General features: G+C 40.8%; 1 protein-coding gene across 1 annotated transcript in view; it reads right to left on the bottom strand.

The window, feature by feature from the left end:
* STT3B (STT3 oligosaccharyltransferase complex catalytic subunit B) overlaps positions 1-19,139 on the bottom strand; it is an 81,640-nt gene that overhangs the window by 32,585 nt on the left and 29,916 nt on the right. Inside the window, exons 2-3 of the mRNA XM_075271326.1 lie at positions 10,299-10,407; positions 5,410-5,697 (exon numbers count right to left, since the gene is read on the bottom strand). Coding sequence (XP_075127427.1) covers positions 5,410-5,697; positions 10,299-10,407 — 397 coding nt within the window. The remainder of the gene's footprint in view (positions 1-5,409; positions 5,698-10,298; positions 10,408-19,139) is intronic.

The following is a 19,139-nucleotide window of genomic DNA, read 5'->3' on the forward strand; positions in this document are numbered from 1 at the left end:
AGCATTGTAAGTTCCATTGCTCTGATCAGTGGCGTAACTAAAGTCTTGTGGGCCCGATGCAATCTTTTGTCCGGGGCCCCCTACGTCATACCTACAGGGAATTCTTAATAGTGATGGTTACAGGTGCTAAGGAGTTTAATCATCCTTAGTGTGATTAGGGTAAACGGTGGATTTTCTTGACTTATGGCCAGATAGAAGCTGCAACCTCAACACTGATGCCAGTGCTTACGGCTCCCCTAAGGCTCCTGGGCCCCGATGCAACTGCACCCTCTCAAGGTACGCCCCTGGCTCTGATCTGGCTGAGGATTGGAGCAAGAGATGGGAACTGGCGAAATGACTAATACAAACTGGAAACAAAGAAAAAAAAAAAGTTAGCAGCAGCGGCTTCCAAATTTTATTTCAAACTCTTAGGCTACTAACAAAAATTTCAACGCATCTGTATGAATCTGCACTGAGTTGACAGATGCAGAAAATCCAAACTTGTTGACGTTTGGACACATGCAAATTTTTTTTTTTTTTTTTTTTTTAATCATAGACTTAAATGCAAGTCAGTGTAACCCTATTCAAAAAAGGACACAGGATTTTCTCTTAGCACATCTTAAAAGCTTGATTTTCATGGAATGAGTTGGATTTATCTACAGCACTGTATTTGGGAACATACAGCCTATTAAAGGGATTCTTTCATTTAAAAAAAAAAAAAAAAAAAAAAAATTAAAACTAAAAGCACATCTTACCTTTATTTTGCAGGTCCACGCTGCAGTTTTTGAATTTTCTTTTCTTCTTTATGCCAATTGTGCTCAGAGCACGACATTGTCATCCATTCTAGTGCCGCCTCTGCCTTCTGCTCCTGACGCGTCTCCTCCTCTTCTTACACAAGACCGTTGCAAAATGGTCGATGGAACAGCCGACTGCGCTTGTTCAGTCACCATTTTTGTGGTCGCCTCAAATAAGAAGAGGAGGAGACGCGTCATCAGAAGCAGAAGAGAGAGGCGGAGACGGAGCCTATGCTTTCTGAAGACCAATTTGCGTAACGAAGAAAGACGACAAAACTCAAAAACAGCAACGCGGAACTGAAAAATAAAGGTAGGAGAAGAATACTAGAAGACTATTCTGACGTGCTTTTACAAAAAAAATAAAAAATTCTTAATGATAGCATCCCTTTAAGCGTCGTTACCATAATTTAAAAAAAAATAGTGGTGAAAATTGTATTTACGTTCCTCTTGAAAGAATGGGTTATTTTCTAATGTTTGGCAGAGGTAAAGTCTTCACAATTTTACCGCTTTCCAAGTATAATTCTATCTACACAAATATTGAATATTTATAAGGAATTAAAACTTGATAATTTTGTAAGTCTTGAACAGACTAAAGAAAATCACCCGTAATAATGAGCGTAATAAGTACAATAAACCGCATCAGGAAGTGCGGGAAGGACTGAATTGTTCCTCCTCACCAGCACACTTACCATAATGCTCGCTTATTGTGTAGGCTGGTTCTCATCTTGCTTAGCATTTGCACAACCGATGTGAATTTCTGATGCTTTTAATGTACCAATCCTCTGCAATTTCAGCTTACTTGTTGATGTGTCAATTTTATCTATTATGGCTTAAAAGTTTTTTTTGTTTTTTTTTGAGACAATGTAGATCTTTCGAGAAAGTAGTAAGAAGATAATGTGCACCTTCCAAACACCTTTTGTTCAAGGGGGAAGGAAAAAGTGCCAGTGATAATATTCCCATGACTGACACAATGCCTGTGGAGAGAAGATTGTGGAGGCCCATAGAGATGTTTTGAGACATCTAAAGACAAAACCTGGTAATTTTACAAGACAACCTGCTTTTAATCCCATTGACTGCAGGCAGTGCTATCCAGGTAGCAATCACAACAAAAAGCCTCCTGCATTGTAAGGAAAAACGGTAAAGCAAACCTGTCAGGCAATGTCTGCTGCAGTACTTCAGAGTATGACATGGTCAAGGGAGATAAGTAGTGTTCTTGGATATACAGGTTTATAAATGTTGGAGCAGGATTTCTGGATATGAAGTAAATTATGACAGGACTCTTAGGTGAGACAATGAGGAGTCCACAGATTGACAAAACTGCGCTTACACAGAATCTTATATGCAGCTGGTTAAGTAGGACTCTTGCTGTTCTCTAAGAGTCCAGGATTAACTCAGCTTTTTATTCCAAATCCTATATATATATATATATATATATATATATATATATATATATATATATATGTATATATTTTTTTTATTTATTTTTTTTTCCTCCCTCCCCCAGTGTATCCACAGAAAGGGTAGAGAAAAGAAAAAAAATAAACTGAGTTTTGCTTTGATGTCTGTAATAACCTCACATGAATAAATGCATTAAAGTGGAAAACGAGTAGGAGTAAGTATACAGTTCCTTTCTAAATCTAGGTGCAATAAATAATTCAATAAAACAGGTTACAGGTTACTAACATACACTATGCATATATAAGGCTTCAAGCACACAACCTTGTGCAGTATATGGGTCAGTAAATATGGATTGGTATGTGTGAGCTGACCCGTAACGGTTGATATTCGACAAACGCGAGATGTGTGAATGGGGCCTCACAGTGCTTCTATTCCAATACTCCTCAGAACAAAACTAAGTTGTGCCAAGAGAAGCGGCTCTTTTGTACACCAGACAAAGCAGACGCCATTTTGTTTTTCTGGTCCAGTAGTACAGGACCATGAACAAGCTCCTGTCTTCAACACAGAAGTGATGTACAGCAGCTACTTTTGACTTTGTATGTACAGACTTGCTTTACTTTTATTGGTCATATGCTTATTTTTCTTTAATCCTCATTTTGTATTATTTTAGGCTTTGGAACCAATTACTTGTTTTCAATCCATAACGGTCCTGACAGAACCAGTAAAAGGGGGTTTTATGCACAAATACCAACTACCAATCTGCAAACTGGGTGATGGACGCAAGATTACAGGAACTAGTTGTATAGATTTAGTGGGAATATAAATGATCTACATTGCAGTTGCTGGACTGGACATGTTAGGTTGTGGGACTCAATTAGGACACAAAAATGTATTTAGTAGCCAATCTCACCAAAACCAAGCCCTTAGGTGACTGGAATCCTCGGAGGGTTGGCACTCCACCAGGATCAGTTGTACAGCAGATAAGACCATCTTCAGATACAGAGATGTATTTGTGAAGGTCATCTAATTGGCTGAATAAGGGAATAAAGTTTCAATATTTTATCGGATCCTGGTGGAGCGCTGGATTCTGCGTCTCACTACTTGGATATGTCCTTGGGCTATCGCACTCAGTGGGAGTCCTTGCGAGTGTGGTGAGCTGACAAACTCCTATTTAGTATTTCATTTGGATGGATTTACAGGTGGTAGAGGATTACAAGGGCAGACAAAAAAAAAAAAAAAAGAACTGCTTGAAAATATCTAGCTCATTATCACTGCATTAGGTTTTTGCTCATTTCCTTTCATGGTAGATCAAAGATTCAATATATTCACACCATGTGTTATCTTCTAATACTCAAAGTTTATTGGGCGTGCGCAAGTGCATTCATCCTTCCAAGAAATCACCCGAGATGGCTAAGCAGATAACTCTGCTCAATGGCCACTATCCACACAAGACTTTTTTCATTATGTCTCCAAAAAGGGCTCGGCACATTATTAAATTATTTTGAGAAGGGAAAAATAAATCATAATTTTGATTTTCCTTACAAATGTTAATTTGTTGTTCGTTCCACCCTGGAGTCTGATATAAGCCATGCAGCCATCCCCCTAAACTGGGTTTTACGACAAGAAAACCTACAAAATTTATCCAACTCTGTCATTGTACCAGTTGTTTTTTTACTCTCTTCTTTCTTCAAGCAAAAACAAAATACTAAGAAATTGAAGAGGACCTTTCATCACTTGGGGCACATGTGGTTTTATACACCACTAGAAAGCCAACAGTGCACTGAATACAGCGCACTGTCGGCTTTCACAATCTATGCCCCAGGTGAAGAGCTATCGGTGCCGGAACCGTAGCTCTTCACCGTCAGAAGGGTGTTCCTGACAGACAAGAACGCTGTTCTTCACAGCAAAGCCTGTAGCGCTGCACTGTGAGGAACGTCCCCCCCCAGTACTCGTCTATGGACGAGTACTGTGAGGGGGCGTTCCTCCTCGCTGTCACAGTGCAGCGCTATAGGCTCTGCTGTGACGAACGGCGTTCCTGACTGTCAGAAACACCCTTCTGACAGTGAAGAGCTATGGTACCGGCACCAACCGTGAAAGCCGACAGTGCGCCGAGTTCAGTGCACTGTCGGCTTTCTAGAGGTATATAAAACCGCATGTGCCCCAAGTGATGAAAGGTCCTCTTTAACATGGATAATCCCCAATATGCTTGAAAAAAATTTATTAATTTATTTTTATGGTAAAAATCCCAGCTCTACCTCAAACACAGGAAATAAAATACCATGTTACATGGGAGAAGAACTATAGAAATATCTGTACCAATCGTGCTGGTGCTTATATAGAGGGGTAAGTGTGCTTCTCCTGATACGCTGCAGCACTGAATACTGTTTGACACTGAAACTATATACTACATGCATGAAAAACCTAAACCCATGTAGTGTTTGATACAAAGTGTTTTTGCTGGAGAGCTTGTCTCTCTGGTCCTGTGTTGTCTGACAGAAAACGTCTGGAAATGGCCACTCAGCCAATCATTAACTGAGCGGTGCTGTGACCATGATGGGCTAAACCAGCATTTCAAAGAAAACCATGAAGCCGAGACCAGCAAGAAACTCTGCAAGAGCTGGAACTGAAGGTGCAAACGACTGAAGCTTGATGCTTATTTTATTACTTTTTACCCCCAAACTGTCCTTTCCTATAGAATTCTATCCTGCCCCTCTAATAATGTTGGCTACACAAGCAAGCAGTTAATAGTCCCAATAAAAATATTAAAGCCATGCTTAAGCGATTCCATAAACATTTACATGCGATCGGTAGTTACAAGCGACAATAAACTGCCGGCACCTTCATTAATGATCCAGGACGTGTCACCCGGAGCCTACTAAACAGTGATGTCTATGTCATAAATGAAACTCTGCTTGAACAAGCCGCATTCTGGAAAGCTTATAAGCTATAGTGTATGAAGCCATGAATGCCACAACTGTGAGGCTTAATACCCACATGCCATGGGCAGACCGGGCAGAGATTGGAAATGGATTTCAGCTGACGGCAATGTGTTGGAAAAACCGGCAGAGTTTCTATTCATTCCTTAAAATTGTGATGGGGGTATGTTGAAAAGCCAGTGGCGTGTGAGTAAAATGCAGATGAATGTTCAGACAATTTATGCAGTTCATAAAGGTAGTTATTGTTTCTCTGCCAGAGCGTGGAGAAAGGCTACAGGGAAGAGGAAAATCCAATTACTTACCCACAAATAATATGTAAACTGCAGTGCAAAAATAGCAATGCCTTCATTGTCAAAAGATCCAGCTACTGATCGGGATATGTAGCCTGGCACTATAGCAATGAAGCAGGCAGCTAGAAGTCCTGCTCCCTGGTTCCACAGTTCTCGAGTGAGCAAAAAGGTGGAAATTGATGTAAGGCCGCTGAAAACAGGTGCTAGGAATACACACACATCTCTTATATGTACGGTGATGTTCAGCATATTCAGAATCCAATGGATAAGGCCGGCTGTCACCATCAGCCCTGGGTACACCTGCAATGGCAAGAAATACAGCGTCAATAAGCAGTACACATGGTCCGGTGCCCAATAAAAAAAGCAGAACTGATAAATGAGCATTACGCAGATTATGTATTTTATTCCATTTTTCTGTTTGGCACACTGCTCTTTCCCATCGCCTGCGAGCCAAGGCAGAGAGAAACTGTGGCGGACCTGACCTCTATGTGTTACATTAATGAGATGTTATGTTTCCTTAGCAGAAGCTTCTGTAGGGGAGATGTGGCCAGAGGCCAGGTCACTTGGCAATAGCAGTAGATTGGGTTTAATATTAGATATTCTGTTACGTGGTTTTATATTTTCTTTGGACTGCTCCATTTACAAGCGCAGGTGATACAGGGCAACGGAGCTGTATATAGTGGCTGACGTGCCCCTATAGAGTTTAACCAATGTGAGAGAAATAAAGTAGGCGATCATTGATAAAGATATAGTTGTATGGTAGATAGAAGATGCGTGCTATAAGCATGTTATTAGACTCTGGCCATATGCACACAGATCTCAGCATGTAAGCAGGTCCTGTGGTTATAGGATTACTCCAGCTACGTAAATGTATCGTGCTGTCCATCTTTACTGCATTACTTTGAGTGGTATATTGTGTTGATGGCTCAGTGTGGGTATGACACATGGTCATAGACAGCCGGCACTTTACAACCTCACCTTGGTACTGGGAACAAAGTCACTTTATCCCACAGAGGAAACAATGAATCCAACTTCTATTAAGAGCTACAAAATGTCACTATGCAGAAGAAGTCTTTATTCATACATTTATAAAATGTATTATATGAATGTTAAGAGGGAATTTTATTTGTCCAAGGTCTTATACATTAAAGAAATGCTTTCAGAGAAATCGACTAATATATTCACAGCTCCTGTGTGAGCATGCAATATCAGGCAGCCCATAGACAAGAATGGGGGTATGCATATTAGGCTTAAAGGGATTCTACCATTAAAATGTTTTTTTTTTTTTTTCCTGAACATCACGTACGAATAGCCTTGAGAGGCTATTCTCCTACCTTTAGATGTCTCCTCCACGCCGCCGTCCGGTATAAATCCCGGTTTTCGTCGGTATGCAAATGAGTTTTCTCATAGCACTGGGGGCATTTTCTTCTTCCGTTCGGGGGTCAGACTTCTATGCATGTGCAGTCGAATCTGCCATCAGGCCTCAGGCAGAGCCGACAGCACATGCGTTCGGCCATTTTCTTGTGGCCGCTTACACCAGGCGGGCATGCGCAGTCGGCTCGTCCCGATAGAGCCGACCACGCATGCCTAGAAGTTTGAAGATAGCGCCGGAAGAAGATGCGTGAAGAGCCCGTTCTAGAAGAAGATAGAGGCGGTGCCTGAGACTTCTCTTGCAGCATTAGGGACGCCCCCAGTGCTGCAAGAGAACTCATTTCCATACAGAAGAAAACCCAGATTTCTACCAAACAGCGGCACGGAGAAGACATCTAAAGGTAGAAGAAGAATAGCCATTCTTAAGGCTATTCCTGAGTGTTAGGGAGAAAAAAAAAATAAAAAAAATGTTGTTTTAATGAGAAGATCCCTTTAAATAGACTGTGCCACTTACAGACACTTATTCCCCCAATCTATAGAAGGCATAAGTGTTAGATTGCTGAGTCTTTACTGCTAGGACCCTCAGCTATCAGGATTAATGGGAATGCAATCTCCAGCAGCCACACAGAAGTGGATGGAGCACCAGTTATGTATGTGCGGTGATACTACAGTCACAGGAATTTGTGTTCTCCTGATCTCTGGAGGTCCCAGAAGTTGGACCCCCAGTGATCCAGTGATGTGACCCTGTGGATAGGGGATAAGTGTATGTAATGGCACAACCCCGTTAACATTTTATGGGCACCTAATCGCAATCATAAAATAGATGGCCTGTTGTCACATTTACTAGAGGCAGAGCATTGTGAACTTTGCATTTATCTTTATGGCAGTGAAAATTTTATGTAAAGTGTACAAGCCACGGAGTAAAAATTACACCCAAGCCAATTAAGAGTATTGCAGAGACAAAGTTGTATCACATTCAGAATTTACGCTGTCGGACCGTCACATGCGCCATTTTATTAATCGCAATGTTCTCATTTCTACAAATCACTGAGGTTACAAAGCTAAAGATTCTCCTTACAAAGTAAATGGTGTTTGTTTTAAAGATCCCAATTAAACAGAAACGCTGCACGAATTAGGAATTAAGAACGAATATAATTCCTACATTTTTTTATTAATCCATTCATCAGAAAGAAAATGAATAAAAAAATTCAGGCTAATTCTGTGCTAGAGAAATGCGGTGATCTTGTACAAGTAATTCCGTTCACGTTATTGAGAAAGTAAATCACCAACATGATGGTCACTCAGAACCCATGGTAGGAAAGACTTTAATCGACAAAGCCAAATTACATTTTTACATACAGTACACACAATATGGATTCACAGGTCTATACAGTATTTTTCAGAGGAGTTTTTAGAGTTAACCGCCACTGATTGGTAGACCCTCAATAACTGATCGCTGGGGGTCTCGCCACATTTATTGTGTCAGTACTGGGGCCATCCCACTCAATACCACGCACAGTACCATACATTGCATAGGGGCAGTGCTTGGTATTCTAGATCAGACCCATTCACCGGGTTTTTTAACTGGACACAAAGTCGGACGTGCAGAACTTTGTATCCAATTAAAAAAAAAAACAAAAAAAAAAAAACGGTTTCGCCGGGGAGAGGCCCAGATGCTTATGGGCGGACACTTTGCAAACCCAGTCAAGTCAATGGGTTTGAAAACTGACCACCAGTTTTCAGTCTCCTGTCCAGTTTCTCTCGGCTCAGATGGAAACCCGAAAGTGGAGACTGGGGGCAGGTGTGAACCTGACCTTTATTTATAAAAAAAAAAAAAATAAAAAAAAAAAAAATTATATATATATATATATATATATATATATATATATATATATATATATATATATATATATATATATATATATATATATATATATATATATATATATATATATATTTGACATATTAGTTTTTGATGGGCACTAAACTCCAAAGGTTGATTTACTACAGACTTGGGCCACAAGCTGTGAAGAAAAAAAAACAAAAAACAATGCACTACTTTTTACAGTCACAGCAAAGTAATTTAAAATTTATTTAATCTCCTCAGAATGCGTAAAAAAACCCTGCAGGAAAATGCTGCATTTTCCCATTAACTTAGTGTGTACAGCAGAAAAGCAAGCAATTAAGGGATTATGTTTTTTTGCTATGTTTTCGCTTTGTTTTTAACTGCATTTCACTAGGTAGGTAGTTTTCAGACATGAACCTCTAATGGTCCATAAAAACCAGGGTTAGTGGCCCATCTAGGTGCATTTTTGCACTAGTTAACTAAAAATATTACGTCAGACAAATAAAAATAAAATTTGATATTTGATCCTTTATTTTTTTTTAATTTTCTTTAAGTATTAACGAATTCCAAATACATTTATCTAGAGGAGAACAAAAAAAAAAAAAAAAATCAGTTATTGATTGAAAGAGAGAGAAGCTGCCCCAGTGACTCCGACAGAGGTCCAAGAGTTCAGGTCAATAGACAATTGACCACAAATATGATAAAAAATGAACAGGTCAGCTCTCCAAAAATAGAGACAATAAAAGACTATTAGCCCAAGATGTCTTGAGCTAATAAATTCCTTTATTTTTCATATTTTTGAGCAATGACCTGTATACTTTTCAGCAAGTTACTGATTTAAAATATAAAGTAGGATATAAAACTTTCTTTCCTACAAATTTAGTTTGTTAAGTGTATAGGGATTGCCCAGGGAGTTTTATTTGGACCTAGTCTAGGGATCATGCATTATGGACTTGGGGGTTTTGACCACATTTTGACCACTGGGTAAGCAGCATTATAGCCCTTCCACCCCCGATCTCACTGGTAAGTTACTTGTGCTTATAGAGGCTGGCTTTACTTTGGTCAGCCAACTCCCATAGCACAGGTAAAAAAATACATGTGAGATGGCAAAAGGAGGGAGGAGGTGAGCAACCCAGGGGAAGAATTAGGTTTTGAATCACATGAGTGATCCAATAGTCATGAAGTGGTTAAAACTCCAAGGTTCTTCATCAGTGATCGGTGGACCAGGTAAGTCAATTAACTGGTCCTCCGAAGAGAGAAGACGACCCAATTTTTAACTAAAGTGCATTACATTTTGGTCCAGAATCACATGCTCCACGAAAAGAGACTAAGTTGCTTGAAAAGTTAGTGACCATTTAAGTGTTTAAAGTTTCCTTATTTAATGTGCCATCATCTGATTGGTGATTGTTCATTACTTCATGTGATAAATTGAACACAGTAAACCAGTCCAAAAATACAAAAAAAAAAAAAAAAAAAAAATGTAATGGTGAAGTTATGCAGATGCTAGTGTCTACATTAGATGACTACGCTGTCAACGCCAAAGGTAGCTTTAAAGTCAACCTAACACAAACCTTTCTGACTATGTAAAGGCAGCAGCATGAGGTTACACAAGATTACACAAGTCAATCAATGCAGAAAACACAACAAAATAAAGCAAACAGAATAAGTAAGTCATGACACTTACCGTCCCACCCACTATTCTTCCCAGTGGATACCATGCTCGCTCATCAAACCAATTTAAAAATTCATAAAACCCTTGGGATGCCAGGTGATGTGTCGATCTGTAGTTGAACCTGTAAAGAGCACAGACGAGTTAACACCGCAAAGACTAAATAACCCCTTTGTCAAATAAAGACATGCTTGACATTTGCTTGAAGATGACAAAAATCAATGTCATCCTCTGCAGTGACTCTCTCAGACCTCATGCACACATTAGTTTTTATCTTTAGTGTACTGTCCATTTTTGTTGACTGATAGAACACTGACCCATTCAAATCTATGGAGCAATGCTCTTATTTTTACTGACTGCTGCCATTGATTTGTACCTGAGCAATGTGCGATTAGTCGTCGATGATTGTCAAAGTCCCACTAAATGGCCTAAAGAGGTTGCCCAGATTCAGCAAATACTTGTTTGTATAATGAAAAGTTCTAGAAGTAAGAGGATTTCTAGACCTCTGCTTGCTTTCATGTATTCGGGTTACGGTGAGCAGATAAAAATTAGTGCATGGTCATGAAATATACAGTCCATGTACGTCACATGTCCACGGACCGTGAATCACATGCCCACGGATTGTACATCACATGCCCACGGACTGATTTTTATCTGCTCACAATAACCAGAAGACATGACAGCAGAGATCTAAAAAAAACCCATAAGGAAAGGATACAGAAAGTATATTGGCAAATATCTGAGGACCTGAACAGGGTTGCTCCGTTAATAGAGCAGTAACACATGGAGTCCGATGGATCCCACTGACCATAATAGTGTGTTTTGGTTTTTACTGAAACGGAAGATTGGAGAGTCAGATGTGAACGTGGCCCTATATAAAAATGTGAATAACTGAACACACTCAGCAATAAATTTCTTATTTATAGGTTACAAACATTCAAACTCGCAGGTTTGTACTACATAGTATATAAGTGTATAGGGTGATACAAGGGAAACCTGGAGAAGGTTGCAGGAAAATACAATGTAAATTTTGTGCAATAAGTTATAACCAATGTTGTACGGAGTCATTTGTGGCAAATTCTCCATTTACACAGCAGAACATTCAGCTTTTTATACAGCTAGACAAATACTGTCAATTTGTAAAATCTGGCGCTTGCTGCTGCTGACCTGCCAGGGCACTGCCGCTCTATTTTACGTTTTCTACATATTAAGCCTTTTTGCTTCGTTTTAACAGCAGTGCACATTGCTTTCGAGGGGAAAAGATCATTAGTCTACTATAGAAGAGTAGTAGAATATAACACCAAGTATGAGATAAGTATCTTTCACATGATATATACATATAATTTTACACACACTATGTATATATGAATTTCCCTTACCGGCCATCATATTCAATTACACTATAGTCATTTAAAAGAAACTCTAAACCTAGTACTGAAGGATACAAGTAAACCAAATAGAGTCTGTACACACTTCAGGGATTTTCTCAGATCACTATATTGATTAAGACAGGCCATCTTATCAGATCAGAAGAGCCCAACTCTCACTACTTCACCAAGAAGCTGTCTAAAAGGGTCAGTCTGCATGTGGAGGTGCAGGATATTGGATGTTTTGAGATCTCATCTCCAAATTCTAAATGATGGGCCTTCAATATTTAAAGAGAACCTATCAAGTCCTTGGGCATATCTGGTTGTATATACCTCTATAAAGTGAATTCAGCGCACTGTTGGCTTTCCCTTTATGTGTCCAGAGTGGAGAGCTATTGGTGCCGTTACCGAGAGCTCTTCACTGTTAGAAGGGCGTTCCTAACAGTTTAACTGGGAACGCCCCTCCTGATAGTACCATGTGTAGCGCTATACTGTGAGGGGGCGTGTTCCTTATCGCCCAGCCATGATGCCCCCCCCCCCCCAGTACTAGTCACTGTCTGCTTTCTAGCAGTATATAAAACCACAGGTATCTGAAGACATGAAAGGTCCTCTTTAACCCTTACATTTTCCTCAACTTGTACCTCCAATAGACAAACTGCTTTATTATTCATTTCTTAAGTTTCTCCTCTATAGAAAAGCCTATTCACAAAAGATAGTTGCAGAGCATATGTGCCAAGTGTATGCCAAGAGAACGTCTACTTCACAGACACAGGATATATGGAGGCCTGTGGACCTCAAGTGACCGGACTGGTAGGCAGCAGAGTACTCTGCAGTTCAGACATAAAGCAACTTGCGGACACCACAGGGGTCGATCTCTTCCTTTATTACAGGATGAACGTGCAGGTCGGTTCCCCACAAATGAGCAGCAAGACCATCAGCAACATACAGCCTGTATTGGATTTCTGCTTAGAACACAGCTAGTGTCTGCATATATGATGACATGAGAATTGATCTCCCCATTATAGTTCTGCTCTCTCATGAGTATGCTCCAGCAAACAAGGGGAGGAATGACGAGAATGACAAAAATAAATGATGTGGTCAACCAGGTGAGCCCAGGAGCAAGGTTGACTTAAAGGGAACCTGCCACATGGAAAAAGTAGCCCAAGCTGCAGGAAAATATGAAGATTAATATATAATGGGCCATTTATCTCTGTTCTTTCTATGCTTATAAGGAGTAATTGGTCCAGTGGGTGATCCCATCAGTAACGCAAAGATATCTGAATGCACGGTCATACAAGGAAGGCTGTCAGTCATGGATAAGACCGCCCCTTTGACTACTTACAATAGATAAAGCAGAGATTTCAAATGGATAAATGACAAGCTATAAAACTATACAAATAGCCTGCTCAGCTCCCTCTGCTCTATAACATGCTGTCTGCAGATAGCCCGTCACATGGGAGATGCAATGCAGAAGGTGACAGTGTGGTCTCATGGCTGCCTTCCCATCATGTCGTCACAATGTACACCTAATAATGCTTATGAATAAGGATTAGCAAGAACACACACAGGTGCAAGAGAAGAGGAGATCCAGCAGACAGGATTAAGGGTAGGGCTCACAATTAGCATTCCATACACCCTGCCATATCCGCCTGTGCTGGAGTCTACAGGTCAGAAATTGACCAAAGCTCTGTTACGTTTGCTTTTTAAAAGTTTAATTTTTAACCATCACTAAAACAATAAGGTCAGGTCCTTTTATACAGCCATATTTGCTCTGCTTTGCGAGCTTGTGAATCACTACAACTCCTCTGTCCTGCACCCATGGCATCATGTGATTGCAAACTGCACTGCACAGAAAGGAGAAAGGAAAGTCTGCAGAGAACAAAAGGGTTAATCTCCTAAATATCTGGACATCCAGATCACAGCAGTGAATAAGCAAGGACAGCTGGACATTTTATTTATTTATTTTTTAATAGTCCGCAAAACATGTGCTTTCTATGAAAGCAGGGTGGAAGGGTGAGGCTAGATTATTATTAAAGAGGACACGTCTACTCTGTTACAGTGAACTCTTATTAAACGTTTTGTGCAACTCAAGTTTTTGTCGCCCCATTACTACTCGCAGAAACCTAGAAATAAAATTGCTAAGTGAGCATCGCCATTATGTTCACCGATACGGTGTGTCGCTGATCGACAAAGACAGCTCTTGGACTTTACCATTCTTGGCATATTCAGATTTAGCACAATGGAACGGTCTCACTTAAAGAGGACCTTTCACCATATCTGGGAACATGCAGTGTTATATACTGCCAGAAAGCTGACAGTGCGCTGAATTCAGCGCACTGTCGGCTTTCCCGATCCGTGCCCGGTGTAAAGCGCTATCGGTCCCGGTACCGTAGCGCTTTACAGTCAGAAGGGCGTTTCTGACCATTAGCCAGAGACGTCCTTCTGCCTCGCGGCGCCAATCGCGCTGTGCTGTGGAGCCGGGAGGAACACCCCCTCACCGGGCCGTAAGCTCTTCACACCGGGCACAGATCGGGAAAGCCGACAGTGCGCTGAATTCAGCGCACTGTCAGCTTTCTGGCAGTATATAACACTGCATGTGCCCGGATATGGTGAAAGGACCTCTTTAAAACAGCTACTAAATATTTAGTTTAGGGTTAATAATAAACCATGGGACAGTATTAAAGTATAAACCCATTCTTCAGCAAAGCAGGAATTATTTCACATGCAGGTTGTAGAAAGAACAAAGACGAAAAGCTCAAATCCATTACCCAAAGTAGTGAAGATAATAATGAACTTCCTGTAAGAACAAGTATTTGCATGAGCTGATAATGTGACCTTCAGCATCTGCTCTCTTCACGCTTTAGTAAAGAAGTCCAATGGTTTTTTCATTAAGATCTGACAATGGTTTTGTTGTCAGGGTTTTAAGTACAAGTGATGGATTCTTTACCATTAAAGGAGGACTACGGGCAAATTAAAAGATTTCATCAGTCAAAGCCTCTATCAGACCTAGCGGCGGCAGAGGAGGACCAGAACATGGGTCACCTGCATGAAGGAACGCCAGAGCAAGATAATAGGAGCTGTAGTATAGCGATAACCAATAAGCGCAGACTGCGGACTCACTGAGGCGAGAAAACATTTGGCTTGGCTGGAGTTCTGCAGTTTCTTTATATCTATTAAGATACTTATAGGGCTTAGTGGCATTTTTGCAAATATATATTAAAAGTTTTGCAAAGTTTCAAAGATTTTCTCTTAACATCTTGGTGTCAGTCTTTTGTCTTCATAGGTTACCAATAAATACAACAACGAATGAGGGAACTCTGACCTCTGGCCCTCGTCAGGAAACCAGCTATATTGGGACAGGGATATCTTGTGCAAGCGCTGACCCTGCCCGATAACCTGTCCAATAGAACGAAATCAGTCCCAAACCATAGATTACTAGGAATAAAGGAACTTTCTATCAAGACAAAAGTCACCCCTGAAATGGTTAAAGAAAATCTGCTAAATGTTTTATTTATATTCACAAAAACATGCAAAGATAGGCTCCAATTTGTACCCAATTTCATTTCTTCAGGACCAGAAAAAAAAATAAAAATAGAAAATTGGACTGCAAAAATAGACTCAAACAGAGCCCCCATTGACTACAATGGGGTCTGTCAAATATATTTTAATTTGGTTTTCAAATAACTTTTTATTGAAAGTTTTCATAAAGAAGATGCGCAAACACAAACATGATGAATAAGTACAAGGGGCAATACAGCATGTAAGTAAAACACAGGCAAGTATAGGTGTACTTCAGGACGACTCAAGTACATGACCTATGTAACATGATAACAAAAGGGGTGAAGGAATTGGGGGCCAACTCAAATACCATATGGAGAGATAGAATCATGGAAAGAATAGTAATATTTAAGAAAAAATGTTTAGCACGTTTTGTGGCATAAAACAAAGATTTCTTTTAATTTTAACTGAAATTGGACAAAAAAAAAAAAAAAAAGTTGGGCTTGCAGGACTTTTTTGTCCATCGATCTGGGCCAGATGAATAGCTGGCAGAGATGTGAACCCATCATCTCAAAAATTATATGGTTCTGTTCATGGGAAACCCCCTTTAAGCCTCTGCAGGGGCACAATGGGTATATACATGGACCCTATATATAGTATAGGAGCACAAATCATCTGTCACAATGGCTCCAAAAGGGGAATTTAGTAATAAGGTTATTAGCTGTGACTCTATTAGTACCCAATATTGGTTGGTGACTAGATGTAGTCAGCATACACCTCTGGAGATAAACACCAGATAATACACACTCCAGATTCTAGTTTATCTTGGAGTAAGTAGCACATTGTGACATCTAAAGTAACACCAAGCAGAAATAGAATGTGCAAACAACTTAACTTATCCGAGAGTAAAGTGAAAGCCTTGTGGGAGTTTACGGTGTGTATTGAATGTCTTCTGGAGATAAGACCGCTCATCAGTCCTTCCAGTCACAGGTAATTAATTTTTTCTGCTCTATTTGTGAAGCAATTACGTTGCAATCGCTAGTGAGGCAGATAAGCTGAAGCCCCGAGATCTGCTCAAAAACCGAAAACCACAAGTTTCTCACTTCTACCAAAATCCCCAGAGACAATCTGGACAACCATGCTGAGCTTCCTAGACAGACTGCTGGAAGTTTCGGTGAGTAGGTAGAAGCTCAGAGGTCCTAAAACATTTACGTTGGGCTCAATTATCACCGACGCCTGACTGTAAAGTAATCCAATTTGTGTCAGATCTAATACAAGTATGAGACAGGTACATTCTACAAGTTTTACATTATAGTCACCAGGTTCCCACTTGTCCTTCAACCCTTTTTAAGATGGAGGCCCCACATTACGAGGGGGGGGGGGGGGGTCAAAAACTGGGATCCCCCACAGAAGAGCCATTTAAAGAGTGCAGCCTCTTCCTTAAAAGCGACGCAAAACACTGTACATGGGCTCTGGGCTGTGCTTGGTGTTGGGACTGAACAGCAAACAGGCCTTGTGACAAACCAATGTAATGCAACAGGCCCGTGACACTGTACTGACCTAAGCCCGTGAGCTGCTCTATGAGGGTGTCCAGTTTCTGACCTCCACTGATCTGATAGTGATGAAATACCCTAAATGATGTTTAAGAGGGCTGCCCCTAGAGGGCAGCAAGCAGAGGCACTGTTTTCCCATTTCCATCTTGGAAAACAGATTTGCATATTTTTCCCATAATCCCCTAGTGGAGCAAAAAAGGCTTTTGTAAGTCACCATATGCCTGTGAATGTGATCTCTCCTTAAGGAGTAATAATATCCCCAGAACCTACCCTAAAGATAGGAGAAGGAAAAACTGATGTGTAAGCAAAACGCATGTGATTCCCCAGCCAAAATAAAGTAGCTTTTCCAATATGTGGATGAGTAACCAAAAACTCAATTTTGCCGCTATTGTAAAACGCAGCATATTTCAGCAGCAGCTAAAAACACTTTCTGTAAACGGGAGAGCTTAACCTTAAGCAGTTTGTGCCATAAGTACCCAATGTATAGGCCCAAAATTAAGGTCCTGGGGTATTCATTCTACATGTGAAGAGTTTAGTTCGGTTGTATAGGTGATATTCAGTGTCACTCCAGAGATCACTTTACTGTATACTCCACAATTTCATTGTCATGTAACAGATTATATATACACATATTATATCTCTATCCATATAGCCATCTATATGACTCTCTCCACAACACTTCTGGACCTGAACACTGAACTCTTACAGCATCCATTCAAATTGATACAGATCGCTCTGTCAAGTAAGTAAATGGGGGCGAGTGGGAATTGCTGGCAAGATGACATTGCCGGGTGATACTGCAGCCAATTTCTGAAGATCAGTCATGACTTTTCATTTCAGTGAGCACAGGGCTCTGCAGGAACGGGCACAGGCAGACACAGCAACTAAAGTGCCAGAATCAAACATCTTAACGCGTTCGAGATTGTTGCCAGGAGGAGTTTTCTGTGTTATATCCCAGGGTTAGTGCTCCTTGCACATCACAGGGTATGGAATAACATGTAAACAACTGAAGCAGCACGGCGAGAATATTTGTGCTGGAATGTTTGTCAATTGAGAGAAATTGCAGTCATGTTCTGAATTCTCAGCTATGAGATGGGACCTACTGATGCATGTACGCAGTACGTGGATGCCACCAAAACGTTACGAGTCAACAAGCAATGATTCCAGGAGTGACTGCTATCCGCCAGTCTAAACCGTGCTCTACCTCTGGTTGGAGGAAGGATGATGATAGTCAGGAAGGTTACAAGATGTCATTCTTCTTCAATAAATGGGCACAGATGTTTTATCCACTGTATAAATCAATAGTACAGACAAAGAAAAGACCCCTTGTAATATACTGTGTAAGAGAAAAACACCTTCTCCAAATCAATTAACATTCTCCTGCCCCCTCCCCTCCCCATAGAGTTGTGTGTGCAAGCGTGATACAGATTCTATGTAAATAGAGTAAAGATCAGGAGAAGCACGACAGCCTAATTAGGAGAAGGATTACAAAGTTTCTTTCGTATTTATGATACATTGTTTTATTTTATGTTTTATAATTGAAGGTCCCATTTAACTCAGACCTGGGCATTGTACGGCCTGCGGGCCACATCCGGCCCTCTAACCATCTCTGACCAGCCTGCGTGAGATCGTTGTACAGGGGTGTTCCCCCTCTGCTATGAGCACAGCGTTATCATCCATCCAGCGCTGCCTTTATTCTGCTCCATCGGCCATTCTCCTCCTCTCACACAAGACCACCACAAAGTGGCCAATGGACTTGCCCAGTCGGCTGTTCAGTCGGTGGTGGTCTCCTGTAAGAAGAGGATGATCATGGCCAATGGAACAGAAGAACGGCGGCGCTGGGTGGATGAGAGCGCTGTGCTCAGGACAGAGGGGAAATGCTCCTTGTGCTTTCTGAGCACAATGAAGAAAAATTCAAAAACGGCGGCACCTTCAAGATAAAGGTAAGAGATGAGTAGATTCTAAAAAAGCTATTCCTATGTGCTTTTAGTTTAATTATTTTTTTTTCTATGCACATGCATAGAAGTTTCACTCCAGCGCCAGAAGACGCGTGAAGAGGCCGTTCCAGAAGAAGATAGAGGCATCGCTGGAGAGTTCTCTCGCAGCATTGGGGATGCCCCCAGTGCTGTGAGAGAACTCATTTGCATACCGAAGAAAAACAGGACTTCTACCGAACGGCGGCACGGAGAAGACATCTAAAGGTAGGAGAATAATAGCCTTTCTTAAGGCTATTCCTACATGTTCGTCACAAAAAATTGCATTTCAATGATAGGATCCCTTTAAACGGTGCATAGTGGGGTTTTGATGAGAGCCTATTGTTTTCTCCTGCTCACTCCACCATGCAAGAAAACATTTTTCTCCACTGCTTTTCGTGCCCTATAAGTGAGACTGTAGACACTCCCCTCCATGCGAGACCATTTTAAATTGGATTCCAGCCG

This window comes from Leptodactylus fuscus, chromosome 4 (assembly GCF_031893055.1).
Source record: "Leptodactylus fuscus isolate aLepFus1 chromosome 4, aLepFus1.hap2, whole genome shotgun sequence".
In the NCBI taxonomy this organism is placed as follows: Eukaryota; Metazoa; Chordata; class Amphibia; order Anura; family Leptodactylidae; genus Leptodactylus; species Leptodactylus fuscus.